General features: G+C 46.2%; 1 protein-coding gene across 4 annotated transcripts in view; it reads left to right on the top strand.

Moving 5' to 3' along the window:
• Positions 1-21,272, top strand: part of SH3PXD2A (SH3 and PX domains 2A) — a 126,700-nt gene that overhangs the window by 26,925 nt on the left and 78,503 nt on the right. For all 4 annotated transcript variants that reach the window (XM_078593158.1, XM_078593159.1, XM_078593156.1 and 1 more), the window contains exon 3: positions 4,287-4,362. In XM_078593158.1, coding sequence (XP_078449284.1) covers positions 4,287-4,362 — 76 coding nt within the window. The remainder of the gene's footprint in view (positions 1-4,286; positions 4,363-21,272) is intronic.

The following is a 21,272-nucleotide window of genomic DNA, read 5'->3' as shown; positions in this document are numbered from 1 at the left end:
GCAGCCGTTGTGGCCGAAACGTCGTGAGAATTTTATTTTATTATGTTTTATTTTTATTATTTCATTATTTCCCTTCTACGTGACTTTACCGAAATAACCAAGAAGATCATTATTATTATTGCTAAGTTAGATGAATGCCGAGTGCGGTCTCCCCGCTTGCTTGTTGTTGTTTTACAGGCACCCTTTCGTAGAGGCTCGCACTAATGAAAAGCTTGATTCACGTCCACTGCAGAGATTTTCCTCATCGTGCGCCGAGACGTAATTCTTCCTCCCCCTGCGCTTCACGACGACCCAACTCTGATCCGCTGCCTCTCGAGGCATTTCCAGTGCAACATTCGCAGCGTCGCACGTCAATACTGTCCTGTGTATGGACATGCTGGTCAAGGAGCATGAACCCATCACGCCAACTCCGGTCGTCCTCTCATCTCTTTGGAACTGCTTTTTGTGTTTAGTTTCTTGTCCTTCACCCACATCACCGATTATCACGGTTTGCTACGTATTGTGTGAAAGAAGTTCAACACACAGCCGTGTGTAGTAGAGCGCTGCGCTGCATATGTTCGTGTCTGCTAGCAGACATCGCAAGTGGACTTTGTCCGCTTTAAGTTTCAGAAAAACACAAAGGCGTCTAAAAAGCACTCGGCCTTTGTGCATTATGCATAAGCAACCAATAGTTCCTGAAGAACTGCATTATGGTCCTCTGTTGTCTTAGGTCACCATCAACATACATTTGAGTGAAGGTAACTGACTGACTGGCAAGGCTGAGTGATATGTAAATGTTTGTAGTGTTGTTTGAAACTTGCGGGTTCTTTTTATCACTGTTTGCGTTCTACCAGCTTTAAAATTGGAATCCACGGGAGGTGAGTTACGTGGTTCGCTGATGATGGGGATCATACATTTTCAAGTGTTTAACGTGAGACCTAAAGAAATAGGACGGCTGCTTGCGTTGTGGCCGAAACGTCGTGAGAATTATTTTATTATGTTTTATTTGTATTATTTTATCATTTCCCTTCTACGTGACTTTACCGAAAGAACCAAGAAGATGAATCCCTGCAGTCACGAAAGCTTTAAATCGAAACCTAAAGAAAAGTTTAACTTTTGGCCTACCCTGTCCTAGGAGAAGAATAAATCCACCCCCAGGGCCGTAATTTTTTGGGGCCCAAGTTCAAAACATTGTTTTTTCTGGAAGGGCACCACGAACCTGGCAACCTGAGTTCGATCACCGACCACGACTAACATCAGTGGAGAGCGATATTTGAACCGGTCTTGTAAGGTCAAATAACACCGGTCAACACACGTTTTCTGGCATAAGGTATTCCAGCGGTTTTAAGGTAATTTTGTGGGTGCTGATTCCAAATCTGGCATCAGTTTTTGTCTATCACATCAGGTTTTTGAGATATCAAATATTGCATTTTCAATAAAAGCTGCAGAAGAAAAATATTAAATAAATATGGATATCTACGTAAAATTATATTATGAACACACTATTCAAAAAATACAGCACCATATTTTTACACTAAAGCAGTCACTGACTCGCAACAACTTGCAATCATAAGTGACAGAGTTAATTTCGGATAAAATCAATGAAAATGGGGTATGCCGATAGCATAAAGATGAGATGTGATAGAGCAAATCTGAGATCAGATTTAGAATCAGCACCCTGAAATTAGTCTAAAACAGCTGCAAAAGTCCAGGCCAGAATTTTTGTTTGACCAGTGTAACTGTAGGGGTCTTACGGAGGGAATATGTGTCGAGCTGATATGTATGGGATCCAACGGGAAACTAGCACAGTGGGCGGGGCTACGTCAGTGCACGGGCAGGTGCCCTCTACGACGTCCGCGCTTCGGACGTTACGATCCCCCGGGGCCCCACCCCTCAGGGAGGGGGATGTATAAAAGGGGAATGTATCGGGGGGCTAGGGAGAGTTGGGTTAGCTAAGAAGAGAAGACGGAAGACGTCCCAGATAGAGCCCTGGTCTCCCCCTGCTACGCCGTCCTTGTCAGGACCGCGCAGGCTCGAGCCAGTGGCGTGGTGCCAGAGCCAGAGCCAGGGTTGGTCTGGACTCTGAGTACCGGGCCCGACTGACCAGTGTCGGGCCAAGATAGCCTCCCCTAGTCCACAAGAGGAGGACTCTGAGGCAGGCTAGGGTTAGCTGGGAGAGGTGTCCCCAGAAAGACGGGTGAGGGGGCCGATACCCCCTCAAGTGTGTATGTCACGACGGTTGTTGTAATAAACCTCAGTGTGCCTCAACCCCGGGTGTCGACCTGTATTCGACGGTACTACATAACCTACACAATATCACAATGTGGATAGGGGCTTTAATCCAGCAGTGGATTGACAGGAGCTAAATGATAATACTTGTGTATGTTTTACTAATCATAGGTTATGTATATGTACGCTAAATTATAGCTCTCCATCCTTTGTAAAAATGTAATTAGTGTTTACATGTCGCCCAGGCATATGTATTGAATGCGCATGGGTGGGTGTGTCGTGTAATTGTAATGGAAGCCATGTGAAACGAGGAATGTCTGGGGAAAACCCAACCTCCTGAAACAATGTCAACATCGAGAAGAAGGGAAAGTCACTCATGATACACGCTTGAAAACTGGGCGCGTGAAAGTACAAACTCTATTTACAATATATGCAAAATATGTTACAACGATATGCCAGTGTAGCATTAGCATATCATTTACGGTGCAATGAGACCTTGTGAAAGTTGCCTAATAAGTGCAAATTATAACTTTAAATTTCTTAGGCTAATGGGATGAAACAAAGTGCGCAAACAATGCAAAATATGCATATTTGTATGCGTTTATGATATATGCATTGACAACCGTCGGTTATTAATGATGCATGAAAACCCTGCTACCTCTAGATTCACGGGACAGACAAACCTGTAACAAACACAAAGCAGAGATGGTGAGAAACAATACGAAATGAGGCGGTAACAACCTCCCCAAATATAGATCTTTAGTTCATCTCTGGTGGATTAAGCGAACAATTGACCACGCTTCCTTAATTAAGCCCCACCCGCTCGCCCGCCCCCCCCCCATTCACAACTTATTGCTACCACACATCACTGGCCCTTCACAACCATCAAAGGTCTTCTCCACCGAGCGGACGGAGTGGTTTGTCGCGCAGGCTTCAGAAGTTTGGCGGCGGCGTCGGCTGCCCGAGGAGGGTTTTTCGCAATACGCCCGCCACCGGCTCCCGACGACGCAGCAAACGGGACGAGGATTGTGGCAAGGGCCCCTCCTCCCCCTTATTTGTATGCCTCGCGCCGCAACGCCGCGTTGACATTTGGAGCATATAGCGCCGGCAATGCAAGCATGATGGATTGCACGCGGTTCAATAAACGCTCAGGGGCCTGTATTAAAAGCTCAATCTTGTACCTTCGAGTCACTTTCTAATGAAATGGGGGAGGGCATGGCCGGTTTATATTTATATGTTACTCATGACGGCTATCGGCCAAAACGCTGACTTTTCCCCTCGTACTGCTCGCTGGACGCTTTCGATATAGCAATCACCCACGCTATGTTTACTGATGCTATGTTGTATATATTAATAATGTATGTGCTGTAATGTAGTCGTGTAATTATTCACCCAATACTGCAAGACCCCCTCCCCTGGCTGTGTGATGAAGGGAAGTTCTACAAATCAGGCAACCTGACAGTCGAAATTTCAAAATCATCCTCAATATATACGTGTGTGGTGGTGTCATATTGAAGGTAATTATGTATAGATTTGAAAAATGCGGCGGCTTAATTGTAGAATGTGTCAGTGGTTTGGCACGTATAAAAACTAAATGCACCATCACCTCCCAGATTGGATTTTTTTGTTTAAGTCCATTTGCCTGAGTACGTCCCACACCAGGGTATTTAGAGGATTTCTCCCTTATCAAGAAAAGCGTCCCCCGTGGAAGAGTAGGCCAAATATGCCCTCTAGAGGGGCACCCGAGAGTTCCCTCTGGTGGAGGTCCTTCCGCCAGCAGTGGAGCGAGAAAGAAATTGCAGGGTTGCACCTCTACCCTTTACCGGCAATTGTTAAACGTCAGCAGACATCTGATAAACAAAAAAAAAATTGGCTAAAAATTACAAAGGGGAACCATACTCTTTGGTTATTTTGGTAAATTCACGTAAGTAGAAAAATAAAATAAAATAAAAAATAATAATATATCACGATGTTTTGATCGCAACACAAGCGGTCGTCCTCAGGCAGAAAAAATCAAGACACAAAGGGGAAGATCCAGCTTTTGTTGATTTATGTTTTTTTATTCTTGCTTTTCACAGATGCAGCTGTTGGACAAGTTTCCAGTGGAGGGAGGGCAGAGAGACCCCAAGCTGAGGACAATCCCCTTCTTGCCAGGTGGGTCCAATATGAATTTCACCACAGACCCATGTGGCCGCGTGGCTTTCCAGAGTAGTCACGAAAGATGGGTCCAACTTTCTCTATTGCCAAGGCGTTTTTGTTTGTTTGTAGAAACAGCAGCGGAATATTACAAAGGGCTTTATCGTTATAAATCTTTACCGAGGACAACATCACTGGAATATTTTTCAGGATGGTCCTGCTGAGACTTTAGGCAGCTAGTGACACCAAATCACTGTGCGCGCTTGCCGAACAGATTCGGTGAATCGTAACGATTCATGGATTCGGTGAATTTTTATCGTCTCGTTTCCATTGTTTCTCAGTTGGCTGCATTTCGCTTGTTCAGTTTTGTTAATTCCTTGCGCCTCAATTGAACCTGCGCATTTGCATACACTTTTTTTCATGAATTGCAAATATTGATTTGGTGCACCCGCAGTCCGATGTATGTGCGTTGAACTTCTTTCACACAGTACGTAGCCAGCCGTGCTCATCATGCGTAACCAACCGTGCTAATCGGAGGTGCGACGGGCGTACAGCGGATGTAAAAATCGACGAAGCGATGCAGTGTGACGTTCCAATCAGGGTTCTTCTTCAGACAATTCTTCCTCGGGTACTTGTTTGCAACTGGGAGGAAACCGGAGTTCTGTTTGAGAGATCCCTGTGCTGGAGGAGAAGTATGATAAGTATGAGGATACGTAAGAGGAGGAGTAAGAGACAGAGAGAGAGAGAAGAGAAGTACGAATTATTTTAATATATTATTTTATTTTAGTATGTTTTATTTTTATTATTTTATTATTTCCCTTCTACGTGACTTTACCGAAAGAACCAAGAAGAAGAAGCTCAACCTCGTAGATTGGTCACTCGTCTTGTGGCTTGCGTGCTTTGTGCAAGCGGCGACTCGCTGTGAGTGGATGCTTTAATTTATTGCCGACCACCAAATCAAATCTAGAAGGACCAGCAAAAGCACCGTGAATGTTCCCATCCTCGCCGAGTCTTAGACGCTGCGCGGTATTGAGCCCGGCTTGGTACGGACGTGACGAACGCGTCGACTCGTCGAATCTCAAGTTCACGGTTGTGATGCTCAATCGAGCATTGCTTTTGTTTGTGTTACAGTTGACGTGCTGTGGATCATATGTGTTGTATATAACGAGTTCACTGCATTCCTCCGGCCACTAGAGACTGCGACGTTCACCACAGTAAAAAAGCAAAGTGTTGTTTGTATCATGGGTGGAAAAAACCCGATTTTTCCAGCGGCAGGCATCGGGTTTTTTCTTTAATACAATTAAACCCGATTTCGGGGAGTTAAAACCTGGTTTAATGAACACGAAACTCTGATCCAAGGCTTAGGCTGCTTCCTCGTCGGTGCTGCTATCGTACTCGGGGCCGTCGGGCACGGGGTAGTCGTAGAATGCGGCGGGCAGGTTGGTCGTGATGAACACGAGGAGCTTCTCCTCCACAATCGTGGGCGCCAGTGAGTTCCTTAGCTTGGAATGGATGAAGCCCATCGTTGAGAAGTGCGGTTCTGCAATTAGAACCAATTAAACCGGATTTCTCCCAATCTCAGATGATCGGGTTTAATATAAAAAGACAATTAAACCCGATTGTAAAAAACCCGACAGTGCCACCCTTGGTTTGTATCAATTTGCGACTCAGAATCGCGACAATTTTGTTGGCTCCTCATGGGGGAGAGAATAGTTAGAGTGCTCTCCGTAGCCACTTGGATTGAAGACTGCGAGTAAAAATAAATCAGGGGTTCAGATGACCAGATGGCAGCACAACAGCATCTTCTTGAATCTACCTGTGCAGACTTTAGAGTGTTACCCCATGTGTGCTTGGGTTTTCTGTGGGGACTTGGGTTTCTTCTCACATGAAGCCAAATGTGGAGAACTGGAATTGTCCAAATATCCCAAAGCATGGCACTTTTGAAAAAGAGTCTTGAGTCTGAGCATGGCTTTCGTGGATAAAGGACATGGTTATTTTTATTATTAAATATATAACGGCTTGCTTCCATTCCTGTAGTGATTCATGAGGCTTTCGGTGAAATACACAATTTTTAAAACATCCCAATACATTACAGATTTTAAGTGGCCTACCACAGCTCTTTTGGGAGCAGGGATTGGAAACCTAAGCTGGTAATGCCACCAATGGTATGTGCCTACTTGAATGAGATTGTGCGAGGCACCTGCGCAAATAAAAGCCACCTTTGCTCGTAAGCACCGCTGAGACTCTAACATTTGGGCGACGATTTGGTCTACAAAGCTGCATATGGTGATATTTAGCACATATCCATCTTGTGAGGTATATAAACTCCATACTGCGGGTGGTGGGGCAGTAGTTGGCTCGCTGCGTTGTGAACTCAATGACCAAAGTTCAATTCCTGGCCACGGCTAACACCAGTGGCGAATGATGTCTGAACCGCGGCCCGGTCTCGCCCACCGGCGTTGACAGGTCCTTCGTACTGGCCAGCGACGTTCAGTATTCCAAACGTTCCTCATCGTCCATCTGGCACTGGGAGGTCTTCATACAGCAGTGGAGTGTATGTATGTATGTATGTTGAACTTCTTTCACGCCGTACATCGCCAACCGTGATAATCGGAGGTGCGGGGGAAAGGCAACGAACTAAACACCAAAAGCAGTTAAGAAGAAATGAGTTTTCAATCTGGAATTAAAAGTGCATAGCTCCCAGTGGCTTCCTAATATCGGAAGGCAGAACGTTCCAGACGGCCGCATAAGCGCATCCGAAAGCGCGCGATACGGTGACGGTCTTTGTTCGACGGCCTGCCGAAATCCGCTGCTGCGATGATGACCCGGAGTTTGCATGATGGTTTATGTTCCTTGAAAAAGGCCTGTAAATAAAATAAAACTAAATAGGCCGCAGTGGTTATTGCAATTGCGCTACGAACCTGGTGACCGGAGTTAAATCCCAGCAACGGCTGACATCAGTGGCGTGTGAAGTCTGAAACCGGTTTTGGGACGCCCATGTTACCAACCCTCACTGACTAGCACGATGGAGTCTGACCAAGCAACCCATATGACCGGCACGGCCGTGGGGAGGCCTTAATCCAGCAGCGGATAGGCGAAAGGGATGTAAATGATTAATTATTTTCGATACTGTACTCTGTAATAGTGTCTGTACCCTATTGATTTTGTAAGTGGCTTTTCCTAAAAAAAATGCTACCGGAAATGAGAGAATAATCAATATCAACACATGCAATATCACAATAGACTTTATCATGCACGTTAGAGTCAACATTGATATTTTTTGGGGGGGTTTCATTCCACTGCTACTGTGCAATATATCGCAAAGTACAAATTGTATGACACAAGTAGAGCGAGACCTTGTGGAGTGGTTTGGTGGCCAAAGCTGCACACATACAACAATTCGATGATGCTGCAATTGCAATTATCTTTTCTCTTAGATTCAAATAAACAATGATCGCTCCGCGCCATACACGCTCAAATTGCACTTCCAGATGTATACGATGGGGGCGGGCGGGTGGGTGGAAAACAAATTATTACCCTTCCAGAGATCTCATACGGTTTGTTTGCAGACCTTATGAAATCATTTTATTGCTTGTGCCAGTCGGCGCTGGCTGTTTCAGAACCCACTTTACTCCCATTCTTTCCGCCGACAGCAAGCCATAAAGGCTATTGGTCTGGGGGTAACAGTGTCAATAGAGATTTACCGATAAGTACACAGTTATTACATTTGACAAAGGGGGGGTGGGCAATCTCTCCACTACCTCTCTCTTTTCAGATGGGCCCTTCACATATTAATTTGGCATACCTGCCTTGATCAGAGCCAAAAAGGCTGTCGGGATTTTGGCAACGGCTGACATCTCTTTGAGATCAGACAAATGAGTGTTCTGCTTCCAAGTTCAACCCCCCTGGTCGTGTGGTTTCCCCTGCACCCAAACACTGCCCGTGGCTTGAGCCCCACTGAAACTCTATTTACTCAGATGGTTCTGGGGCACGATATTAAAGCTTCTGTTTGTGGATATAAATTCTCAGTGGATAATCTGGGGCAATTTTTGTTTGTTTGTTGTGATTAATGCCTTTAAGATGCCCGCAGTATCAAAGTGAAGGATAAACTGTCTTTTTAAGTTTGCATGAGACAAAAGTCTTAGAACCTTTGTTGAACACTTAAAACATAATGCTTGAGCTTGCACGATAATTTATTTTGGCAAAGTGCACCATTGTGGATGACTGTTCATGTTTACAATCGTCTGATGGTGGCGCTTGGGGCGGTTGGGGGTTGGCGGTGTTTGAGTGGATAGCTCTTGGCTGATCATAATGTTGATGAGGATATAACAATACAGTTATTTTTAGACATTTCCTGATCCACTGCTGGATGAAGGCTTCAACATGTCACGTGGGTCTTGGGGCTTATTTGACCATACTTCACCACGCTGGTCAGTTTGTGTTGCTGAAGCAAGGGTGGTGGTGGTGGGCGGGGGGGTATGGAGGCCCAGGACCGCTTGAGGTATCACTTGCTACTGATTTTAGCTTGGGACTGGAATTGAACTTTGGTGTCACTGGGGTTCATAGCACGGTGTGCTGATCACTGTGCCAACACCCCTCGGTCTAATGTTTAAGGCATTCAATATCTCATCGTGTCAGATGTCAAACTTATTCAGTTCCAAGCCGAACAACTTGAAACATAATCTCAAGGAGATCATCTTCATGACGTTTCAACACAACCATGCATAATCTCCATGGCATGCTATGAACATGAATTCGTACTCGGGGTGTAATGATGCAATGTTTACAATCGATTAGAATTGATTCTTGTGCGAGCGAGATATGATATACGTGTATTGAATTGTAAGTTTAATAATAATTGTGTTTTTCCTTCATATACATTCTGTCTTTATTTGTTTAAGTAAAAAAAAGGAATTTATTTTTGAGTTGAATCGTAGCAATAAACATCCCAAGGGGACACATTCTGTACAGAACTAGTAAATTTAAATATATATCTTCATAGCTGTTTGTCAATCATTTTCTGGATCAAGTCCTCCCCATGCAGTATTGGTCATATGGGTCATACTTCACCACGCTGGTGCAGAGGAGTAGGACCGGTCTAGTTTTCCCTCGCCACTGATATTAACCGCAGCTAGGAATCGAACCCCAGTCGCCAGGTTCATATAGTGCATTGCATCAACCACTGCGCCATCATGCCACCCAACAGATCTAGCAGGTACCAATAATTTAGCCTTATTATCGAAGTCAACAAAAGGTTTTTTTTGGAGGAGGGTGGGCGGGGGCGGGGTGGTGAGGGAAATAACAGCGGCATTTTTTTTTACGTATCAGGAGGTATTTCAGGAGAAGCAAAGCGCCAGGAATTTTAGAGCAACTTGCTAGCCGAGCAGTGGGGTGAGCGGGCACTGAACGGGGGCGCGTTTGGCCGGCTCCTGCGCAAGTGCTCAAAAAAAGCTGTCGTTGACAAACAAACCAAAAAATAGACATCGTTTTTCCCTCGCCGGGAATGGCGAAATTTTATATCGGTCTCTTGGTTCCGTCTCGCTCGGAAGGGTCTTGAGCCTTTTCTGGGCAACTTGTGCACCGGGGGCCCTCAAAGCCAGCTCCCCCCGGCGGGTTGGCAGTTTATTAGGCGGCACGTTCATGTTAATCATTTGGACGTCTATTGTTATATACATATTGAGGTGGACATTTCCTCCAGTTCTTAAATTGTGAGGCTTCAGGCCCTCACTGAATTTAAAGTATGGATTTTCTTTTTTGCAATTACAAAAGCTTATTAATGTTGGGGCGGTAGAGAAGGTTGCTACCCGTTCTGTTTTTTTTTAAACGAATGAGGTTATTATCTACATCCTTGATGTATTGCAGTTTTATCTCTCCCTGCGCCAGGAAGCTTTCACGGTTATGGCCAGTCGTGCCGCTGTGCTTATGCACGAGTCTCATCCGGCCTCTCGCAATGTACGGACGGTGTAACATTTTAACGGCGATAATTTAAAACAATTCCAACGAGGATGGTGTTGCGAAAGTGTCGCGTGCCTCACAGTGGGCTGCTGGATAGTTCACTTAATTTCTATATTTGCAAAGCTTTCGTCATCATCAGCTTTGATTATTCACTGCTGGATGAAGGCCTCCCTCACAATTGTTTTCGTCATCCCTCGCGAATGCAACATTCCATCCACCTCCTCCGCAAGGTCTGATCCGATTGCTCCATCTCCGGGGTGGTTGACCTTCTTGAGCATTATCCTTTATTTGCCTACCACTCTACTGCCAGTCTGAACCATCAGCCAATATGCCTTCTTGCAACTTGTCGTGCCCAAACCCGCCTACTTTCTTAACAGTCAATATGCTGTTTCCTGCCAGAGCCCACTGACTTTTATTGACACTTTATGATGTCCCTAACGTGTGTTTGTTCTCTGGTCAATGTGCCCATCTGTCTGTCTCAACTTTTACAAAGGGGGGTGTCGTGGTGACTCAGGGGTTCCCACACTGCTTTTCGAATCGGACCACTTGAGTTTGATTCCTGGCCACGGTTAACATTCGTGGCGAACGCAATATCTGATTTGGTTCATCGGTCGCCTCCTTTCACCAACTCGCGCTAAGAAAGTCAACGGTGAAGTATGAGCAAACAACTCCCATGACTGAAAAATAACGTACTTTATCCCCATCAGCATTATCATCATCACAATCCATGATGTGTCCACTGTTGGATGAAGTTTTTGCCAAGCTGTCACGATCAGTCAACGTTAATAAACATTATGCGAAATGGCACACTTTGTAAAAAAAAAAATTCATGAAAGTGCGATTTTTGGGGAAATTGTTACAATGGTTAAACTAGGACCATAATCTAGTCTCTTCTGAGAAGGTACTTTGCATTGCTGGCTAAGAAAAGCACACGAGGTGAGCCTGTGAGTCACGTAAATATGTACGGTACCTAATAGTAGCGATGGAGTACTAGAAAAACCATTGCCTGAAACGTGGCCAATGTTTTATATGACAGGCTGCTCTTGCACAGGTGAACTTCTGTGTTGTTCTTCTTGGTTCTTTCGGTAAAGTCACGTAGAAGGGAAGTAATAAAATAATAAAAATAAAACATAATAAAACAATTCTCACGACGTTTCGGCCACAACGCAAGCAGCCGTTGTGGCCGAAACGTCGTGAGAATTGTTTTATTATGTTTTATTTTTATTATTTTATTACTTCCCTTCTACGTGACTTTACCGAAAGAACCAAGAAGATGAATCCCTGCAGTCACGAAAGCTTTAAATCGAAATTCTGTGTTGTTGTTTGCTTTAATGTTGTGTTTTGCTTTAATTCCATAGTTGTTGTGTCTGAGTGCTTTGTGAGCATTGGCGTCACGAGAACTTTTTTGCAGTTCTCAGTGCACCAGCTTGTGTAAGTGTCCCCAGGAGGTGACTCACACAGAAATGCTTCTGAAGGAATTTAAATAGCCCCTCTATATACAGTACGCACAAGGGGCAAGCCGTTTTTTTGTGCCCTGCAAACTGAGTTTGTCACACGTCAGTCAAACCAAGAACGATTTTTTTCACCGCGAATAAGCCAAATTAAGTGAACACAACTTGAATATGCTGGAGTGTGTGTGTGAGTGTGTACAGCCATTGGCTAACGACGCCAAGACTATCAACTCAGTACGCTTGAGAAGCCACTTTCATTACGGGTAGCTGCCCTCATTCAAACCCATGTTCTTCGCAGTGCCGCCTCAGTGCGTACATTATATTCCTCCCGGAGTCAATCGGCCACCTCGAGACCGGGTCCTCCCACAGTGCCACTGCCAGCTTTTATAGCAACAATATACAACGGGTACGTGTGACTTAATAATGAAATTGTGTTAGGGTTCATCTTCTAGGTTCTTTCGGTAAAAGGGAAGTAATAAAATAAAAAATAATTCTCACGACGTTTCGGCCACAACACAAGCAGCCGTCCTCACCTTTATTACTTCCCTTCTACGTGACTTTACCGAAAGAACCAAGAAGATGAATCCCTGCAGTCACGAAAGCTTTAAATCGAAAAATGTGTTAGGGTTTTTGAAGTAGATAATTGGACCTGTAACAGACACCGAAGTACTCCTGGTTTTAACGAAGGAGCAGAAGTCGACTGCTTAAATGTTTTATTTGATTACGCTTTATATTAAAATTGCAAAGAATGCATCTCATAGAATGCCAGCTGCCACTCTTGCGATAGCAGCGCCAGGAGTGGCCGCGTATCCTTGAGCCCGGCTCGCTGGTCGGGATCGAGTCTGTTGGCTTCAAGGGTATCGTGTCCCCCCCCTGAGTGTGTGACACGCCATCACTGTTGGGGTGGCAGTAAAACAATTTTTTTTATTGTGGGAATTTAAAATTCCATTACCGGTATACGGGCAAAAAAAAAAGGTACGCATAATAAAACTTGCTTCCAAAAGGCTGTACTTGGGCATTACTTTAAATTGGCAATTCAGCCGCCGTCAAGAGTTTTATACGCAAAGATAAATTATTGATGGTTTGTACAGGTGTTTTAGTCTACTGAGCACGTGTGACTACCACTATGATGAAGGAAGTTTGTCCATCAGTTTATTACGTCAGTCCACTGCTGGATGAGGGCCTCCCAATCCCGTGCGGGGCCTGGGTTGTTATTTGACCATATTTTACCACGTTGGTCAGTGTGGGTTGGTAACGGTGGCGAACACAGATGTGGGACCATAGACGTACAGTACAGCAAGGGATTTCACTGCACTGCCCTCTGCTGCTGTCCACCACGTAACACAGCCCGACTGCAGCCTACAACAACCTGACGTGCATGGCAGTCGCCCATCCAAGCCAGTGCTGCCCAGGCTCAATCCGGATTAACTTCCGAGACGTGACGAGATCAGGCCATTCCAGGTGATTTGGTCACACGATAGGCGTACGCTTACCCAACGTTTAAAAGGCAGGTGATGCATATACACTGGCCTGAAGCCAGTGCCGGAGGAAGCTATAGTGCGGGGCCTGTAGCATTTGTTATAAAGGGGCCCTAAATTAAAAAAAAACAGATACATATTAAAACACACATTTTTAACTTGCATATGAAAATAATTGTATTTTTTCATTTGCTACACAGCCAGATAATACGACAAATCGCTAACCTTAAACACCCATCTTCTTGGTTCTTTCGGTAAAGTCACGCAGAAGGGAAGTAATAAAATAATAAAAATAAAACATAATAAAATAATTATCACGACGTTTCGGCCACAACGCAAGCAGCCATCATCAGGTGAAGACCAGGTCTGTTGGGGAGACATAATTATTTGATTATGTTTTATTTTTATTATTTTATTACTTCCCTTCAACGTGACTTTACCCAAAGAACCAAGAAGATGAATCCCTGCAGTCACGAAAGCTTTAAATCGAAACTTAAACACCCAGTCGTTTATAAAAGTTGAAGGCAGTATAGTACTATAGTAATAGAGCCAGTGCAGAATCCCTGAATCGGAATTGATAGCTTCAAAGCATTTAGCGCGGGGCCCTTGAAAGTGTGGGGCCCGTAGCTACTACATATGTAGCTACTTTTGCTACTAGGATAATCCGGCACTGGCCTGAAGCAGAGTCAGGCGGGTTGCACATTGCCCTGATTGAATAGTTTATTGCGATGCGTCATGTTGCTGCTGCTACTGCTGTTGTTGTTGTTGCTGTGTGAGATGGCATCACAGCGTGCGTGCGAGGTTTTGTCAGAACGTGGTGGTATCGCCCAGCGTGGTAGAGGATCGTATGCGTTGGACGTGCTGATGGTGTGTAATTTTGAGGAAGTGCTTTTCCTTGAGGTCAATGCTGCTGAATCGTCAGTGTGTGACTCGGGTTTCTCCCCCCGACCCCTCAACTCCGGCTTTTATGTAATGTGGCTCGCAGCCAGGAAAGCCTCCTGTATAACGAACGCACGCACGCACGCCGACCGTTCATTCCTCCGCTCGGCCTGTCATTGTGGCGGTGGTGCCGCCGATCCCAGCAGGATGCGTAACGAGGTCGTACAAAACGAAAATGGCCCGCGCGGCGCGCTCGAATTCGGAGACCGTCTCTCTCCACGAGCCCCACACAAGGCAGAGTCTTACCGGCGAGATTGAGCGGCACGGGAACATCAGTATTCAGGACGCGGAGTAGGGGACCGTATTTTGCGCTTTAAAGTTGTTTTTTTGAGGGGAAGGTGCATTTCAATATCTGCTTTGCCGTGTAATTTTTTTGAATAAAATTTTCTCACCGTCAGTCATTACGTTGCGTTCTCCGAGCTCGCACCTTTTGTTCGATAGCAATTGTTGTTCTCACGAAAAAAGGATCGTAATGAAAGCGTCACAGTTCGCGCGGTGCCTGTGACCCTTGAGATGGAAACCACCGCCTTACACCTCGTTAGCGGGCTTCAGTTTGGTCTCCTCGCATAGGTCAATTCCCGCTGAATGATAACCCTATAAATCCATAGCGAGCGTGTTTTAAATAACACACACATGCACGCGCACTTTGCCGGGGAGTGCATTGATTATCAATCGATGACACCGAAGCTTTCGTCAATTGGCTATAATTTGTTGTTTGCAATTGTCCGTATGCTTAAGCAGAATTATAACATGTAAACGCATGTAAAAAGGTAACGGTGCAGCCCTGCAAGTTCTTGGTCACGTCATTGCTAGAGGAAAAGCCTCAAATATTGGGGGGCGGGGTGGTGGGGGGGGGGGCCTATAGGAGGGTATTTTGGTCTACACTCGCAAGCTGGCTAGTCGTATTGGAAGCGGAGGGACTCCCCAGACTTTACCCCACCACACACGACCCACCGATTGAGTCGAGCTGCTCTGCACAAAGTTACGCAGCTGGGAGAACAGAGGCCCGGGAGGGTGGGGGAGGGGTTTAAGAAACTTTGCATCCTCGCTTCAACTGCCTCGCTCGGAGATCGAAACCGGTGACCATTGCGCCAACCCTCATACACCATCAGCGCGTGCACCTCACTGTAACACAAATATGTATTGCAAAAAAAGATACTGTGCAAGCACGTGCAAGATATATTTCGGGTGTACATTTTCCCTGAAGGGCACGACTTTTTTGCTAAAGTGACATGTGCTCTCGTTTATCACGGGTGCGCACACGCACGCGGTCATCTGTGCTGACGGCGCCTGCGAAATGTGGCAAGCGTGGGGCATGCTGTATGAAATTATGCTATTAATACAAATGCACAGCATGGATCTCGAGGCCATCTGTCGAGCGGCGATAGGTCGGTAACAAGGCTTACTGTCTGCGTGCCTGCGTGCTTGCTTGCATGCATGGGCAAGCTGTTGAGCGCTTGGGCTCGCGGACTCGTGCACGAGTCCGCGATTGGTTGCGTCGACCTCTTAATTGCGCCACGGTCGCGAGATGTTAACTACCTCGCCTGGTGTACAGGAGGTCGTGGGTTCGATCCCAACCGTGTTTGCCTGTTGTATATTTGGAGTTTGCGTGTCTCTCCCCCCCGTGCTTGCGTGGAATTTTTCTCCGGGTCCTCCGGTTTTTCCCTCCACATTTAGAATCAACGTGCATTTAGAGTATTTGACTGCTATGGATTTCCGCATGATAAGCCACTTAGTTGAGCTAACATTTGAGGCCCATGTCGCTTCTGAAAAATAGCTATATAGCTCAGTGGGCCTTAACCTGGTAAAATTAAAATAGTTTCTAGTGTAGTTTGAGCGCTTAACCTCTTGGGCTCTCGAACTCATGCATGTGTCCACAGTTGGTTGTGTCTGACCCTCTTAATTGGCTTGCACTAAGCCATTGGACATGGAGCCCACGTGCGCACGACACGTGCCACGTGCGCACGACACGTGCAGCGGCGTGGCATCGCGCGTGCCACGTCTTTAGCGAAGAGGAGGTGAGGATGAAGATAAAGGAGCACTGTTAGACCTTAGCCGACTGTGTTACCATGCAGCTGCCGAATGGATTCATTTTGGTAAACAGCAAAGCCTGCGTGTCTGTTGCCAAAATTGACGCTCGTCGTTTGAAAATCATTTAATGTTTAAAGGACCCTTCTTTTAACATCAAAGTTGCCGAAGGTAATTAAATGCGTCATCGGTTGCGATTGCAGCCTGTTAAAATAATTCATCAAGTGAATTCCTTTTGATGTTTACTCAGCCACGCTCTAAAGCGTGTTACCCCGGGTAGCATATCTCAATTACAAAATAATTTGAATGTTTTTTTTTTCTTAACAATGTCAAAGTGTGGAGAATCTGTTGGAAAAATGTGTCTCAGTTTGCTTAATTGAATAGATTATCTGTGCATAATGAGGCACTTTCTTTTTGCCTTTAACTTCGACATGAAGTGGGCAGCAGATGGGGCCAGGTCTTTATTATTCTTTGGATCTTTCGGTAAAGTCACGTAGATAGGTTCAAAGAAAATAACCAAAAACTACGACGTTTCGATCACAACACAAGCGGTCATCATCAGGAAAAGGGGGTTAACCTCTAAAGGCAAACTGTTTATAAAGGTTTGAAATGGGCGGGGCAGCTAATGTTAATGTAAGTGATGGTAGTAGTGGGCAGTGATGGTTCCGGTGGTGGGCTTCCACCAATTAAAGAGCTGCCAGGTCTAAAATGGAAACATTATCGCCATTTATGACTTAAACTGGTTCATAACGTCCTTCCAGTGATTGCTGAGTTTATACCCATCTTCTCGGTTGAAATTGTGTCGATGTCTGTATATATGGATGGCTTCATGAACGAGTCTTTGTTGATAGCCAGTGGGTTTGCAAAGTACCTTCGTCTTAGAGATGTCAATTTCATAACTGGCGATAATGTTTACATTTTAGACCTGGCAACCCTTTAATTGGTGGAAGCCCACCACCAGCACCATCACTACCCACGACTACCATCACCTCTAGCAGCAACCTCCACCGTCACCAGTGTGAGTGTGTAAAGCGAGGTTCGATCATTACTTGGCAGCTCTTTAATTGGTGGAAACCCACCACCAGCACAGTCGTTGCCCTCTAGAGTACCACCACTTACATTAACATCAGCTGCCCCGCCCATGCTGCTGACACGTGGGCTACATTAACATCAGCTGCCCCGCCCATGCTGCTGACACGTGGACTACATTAACATCAGCTGCCCCGCCCATGCTGATGACACTTGGGCTACATTAACATCAGCTGCCCCGCCCATGCTGCTGACACGTGGGCTACATTAACATCAGCTGCCCCGCCCATGCTGCTGACACGTGGACTACATTAACATCAGCTGCCCCGCCCATGCTGATGACACTTGGGCTACATTAACATCAGCTGCCCCGCCCATGCTGCTGACACGTGGGCTACATTAACATCAGCTGCCCCGCCCATGCTGATGACACTTGGGCTACATTAACATCAGCTGCCCCGCCCATGCTGCTGACACGTGGACTACATTAACATCAGCTGCCCCGCCCATGCTGCTGACACGTGGGCTACATTAACATCAGCTGCCCCGCCCATGCTGCTGACACGTGGGCTACATTAACATCAGCTGCCCCGCCCATGCTGCTGACACGTGGGCTACATTAACATCAGCTGCCCCGCCCATGCTGCTGACACGTGGACTACATTAACATCAGCTGCCCCGCCCATGCTGATGACACTTGGGCTACATTAACATCAGCTGCCCCGCCCATGCTGCTGACACGTGGGCTACATTAACATCAGCTGCCCCGCCCATGCTGATGACACTTGGGCTACATTAACATCAGCTGCCCCGCCCATGCTGCTGACACGTGGGCTACATTAACATCAGCTGCCCCGCCCATGCTGATGACACTTGGGCTACGCCCATTTCAAACCTTTATAAACGGTTTGCCTTTAGAGGCTAACCCCCTGTTCCTGATGACGACCACTTGTGTTGTGATCGAAACGTCGTAGTTTTTGGTTATTTTCTTTGAACCTATCTACGTGACTTTACCGAAAGACCCAAAGAATATAAATTCCTGCAGTCACAAATGCTTTAAGTCAAGATTCAGGTCTTTATTACTCTACAAACAACAAAAGCCCTGTCCATTGAGCGGCGTGCATCGGCAAAAGAACAAACTACGTGCTTAAACGTTTTTGCTTCATTTTAGATTTAATTGCACCCTCTACTTCAAAACAAAATATTTAAGATAATAATCACGACTACACTTCTTCAAATAAATTCGAGCAAAAGAAGACCAAAGCCGCTTCTCCGTGCGAACACAAATTTGGCCCTCTGTGCCGATGGTGGTAAAATGACTCTGCCATGTGTGTGTATGTGCACATAGACCAACAGCTTATTACACAAAGGCCACCTCGCCTCTCCCGTCGGTTCACGTAGATCGCTGTCATATTCACATTAACATTTTATTTTCGCTCCGACGCTCGCCACTGGCCAAGGCGTGTTGCGCATAGAGAGCCCCCCCGTAGGGCACGTGTGCAAGCAAATTAAAGAGGGCTCCAGTGGCAAAGAAACAACACGGAGACAGGGACGTGACAAGCCAAGCATTGGGGATCAAGACCGCTATCCTTTCCATAACGGCCACGCTCGTGCTGCCACTGTTTACAGTTCCCATAATTGCTTGATAGGTAAACAGCACGCCACGGTGGCGAGATGTTAACTACCTCGCCTGGTATGCAGGAAGTCGTGGGTTCGATCCAGACTCTGACAGCTGCTCTATATTTGCAGTTTGCATGTTCTTACAGTGGTCACGTGGATTTTCTCTGGGTCCTCCGGTTTTTCCCTCCACATTTATAAATGTGCGTTTTGGAGTATTTGGCTGCTATACATTTCCACATGATAAGCCACTTCATGGAGCTATAATTTGTGGCCAGATTGCTTCTTTAAAAGAACTATATAGCTCAGCGGGCCTGACCTGGTAAAATTAAATTGTTTAGTTTTAGTAAAGGCGCATGCCTGCAATGGCTGGCTCACGCTACTGCTGGTGGACAGGCCTCCTGAGATTGGGAGTTTCATAGTGTGCCTCTAGAGGGTGTTTGGCCTATTCTTCCACGCTCGACGAACGTTTTGGAAGAGTTGGGAGTGCCCACACTTGACCCCACCACACGTGACCTGCCGACCTATGAACTGCGGTGTACACATTCATACCGCTGGGTGAACAGAGGCGGTTCGCACATCACTCACTGTCGTGATGCGTACCTATCAATCGTTTTATGGTTACGAATTTGTTTATTTTACGAATTAAACCTAGAAATGGCTGTTATTGTGCACCTCACGTCATATTTTATTTTCGTGAGCACAAATATGTCTGGACAGGCCGTAATAAATCACTGGTTACCCGACGGCCCGTGAAGCCATTAGCTGTATTCAACATTTCTATTTGAAGTATTTCCATGGCCAACATTAGTTCCATTTTGCATCCAATAGAACATGGTCTAATGCAATTAACCGTTGTTAATTATGCTGGGGGTGGAGCAGTCGTAGTGGTAAGCGCGCTATGCTATGAACCCCGGCGACCCGAGTTTGATTACCGGCCATGGCTAATGGTCAGTGGAGAGTGAAATCTGAATTGTTCCGGGCTCCACCTTTACCAAGCCACATTCACCAGAGTGGTGAAGTATGGTCAAACAACCCCTCTGAACGACACAGCATAGGGAGGCCTTCATCGTGCAGTGGATTGACAACGGGCTGAACATGATTATTATTGTATTAAACAGATGGTATTTACCAGGTAGTTTTCACTTTTATTTATCTTTGTCAATCCACTGCTGGATGAAGGCCTACCCTTGCCTTGTCGGCCATGGGGATTGTTTGTCCATACTTCACCATGCTGGCCAGTGTTGGTTGGGAAAGTGATGGGGACCCATGCCCGGTTCAGAGCATCACGCGCCAGTGATGTTCACCATTGGTGGGAATCTAACTCAGGTGAGCAGGTTTTATAATTGCAGTGCACTCACCACTGGTTCACCACTGCACCCGCTAATTGAGAAAGACAAATCCAACGGACAACATCCACCACGCTGGAAACACATGGATTGGTGGGGGTGCCATACGCAAGCTAGCGACAGATTTCAAACCGTTAAGAAAAGTAAGGGGTGCTCGGGCAGAGAAATGTTTGCTAGAAGGGATCACGGTCTAAGGTAAACAAATAATAACAACAACAACAACGACAACGACGGAGCAGCAGCCACGGAGTGGGATGCATCCAACAGGACGTCGAGCATGGAGCTGTAGCTTCTGCACATGTGCGCAGTGGATCATTGCGTCGCAGGATCATTGCGTCACAGTGGATCATTGCGTCGCAGGATCATTGCGTCGCAGGATCATTGCGTCGCAGGATCATTGCGTCGCAGGATCATTGCGTCGCAGGATCATTGCGTCGCAGGATCATTGCGTCGCAGTGGATCATTGCATCGCAGGATCATTGCGTCGCAGGATTATTGCGTCGCAGTGGATCATTGCATCGCAGTGGATCATTGCGTCGCAGGATCATTGCGTCGCAGGATCATTGCGTCGCAGGATCATTGCTCGAGATGGTGGCGGCTTGTCGAAAATCTTATTCCTGAGGCAGCGGATCACCCATAGCTGCCGACGACGGTGGAGTTCGCGGCTTCTGAGAATGCGGTTGAAATTCCGGTCTCCGTCGTAATACATTTTACTTGCCGAACGGCCCCTTTCGCACTTGTTGCAAGAGCAGACTGTTGCCTACGAGCAGCCAAGTCGACCTTTATCAAATTAAATAATATGCACCACTGAAAAGACATTAGATGGATGCTCTCTATATTATAGCTCAGTTGAGCTGGCTTGGCATTCCAAAAATCCCCCAGGCGTGCCAAGTTAATAAATGCCCCTGCGGAGGTGCCGATGCCATTTCCAGCCTCGTTCCTTCCGTTAAGGTTTGTTTATTGGTTTGGAAGTGACGTCCGTCCCGCGAATTTCGCCCGCTGTCTTCAAGGCCTCGTTTGTGCCGCCGTGTCATCGCTCGTTTGCTCACTTGGCCGTTCGCCAGCCGCTAAGTTCAACTCAA

The sequence above is a fragment of the Lampetra planeri genome, chromosome 4 (genome assembly GCF_965212315.1).
Source record: "Lampetra planeri chromosome 4, kcLamPlan1.2.h2, whole genome shotgun sequence".
NCBI lineage: Eukaryota > Metazoa > Chordata > Hyperoartia > Petromyzontiformes > Petromyzontidae > Lampetra > Lampetra planeri.
The sequence above is the reverse complement of the archived record's forward strand: the minus strand, read 5'-3'. Positions and strand labels throughout refer to the sequence as shown.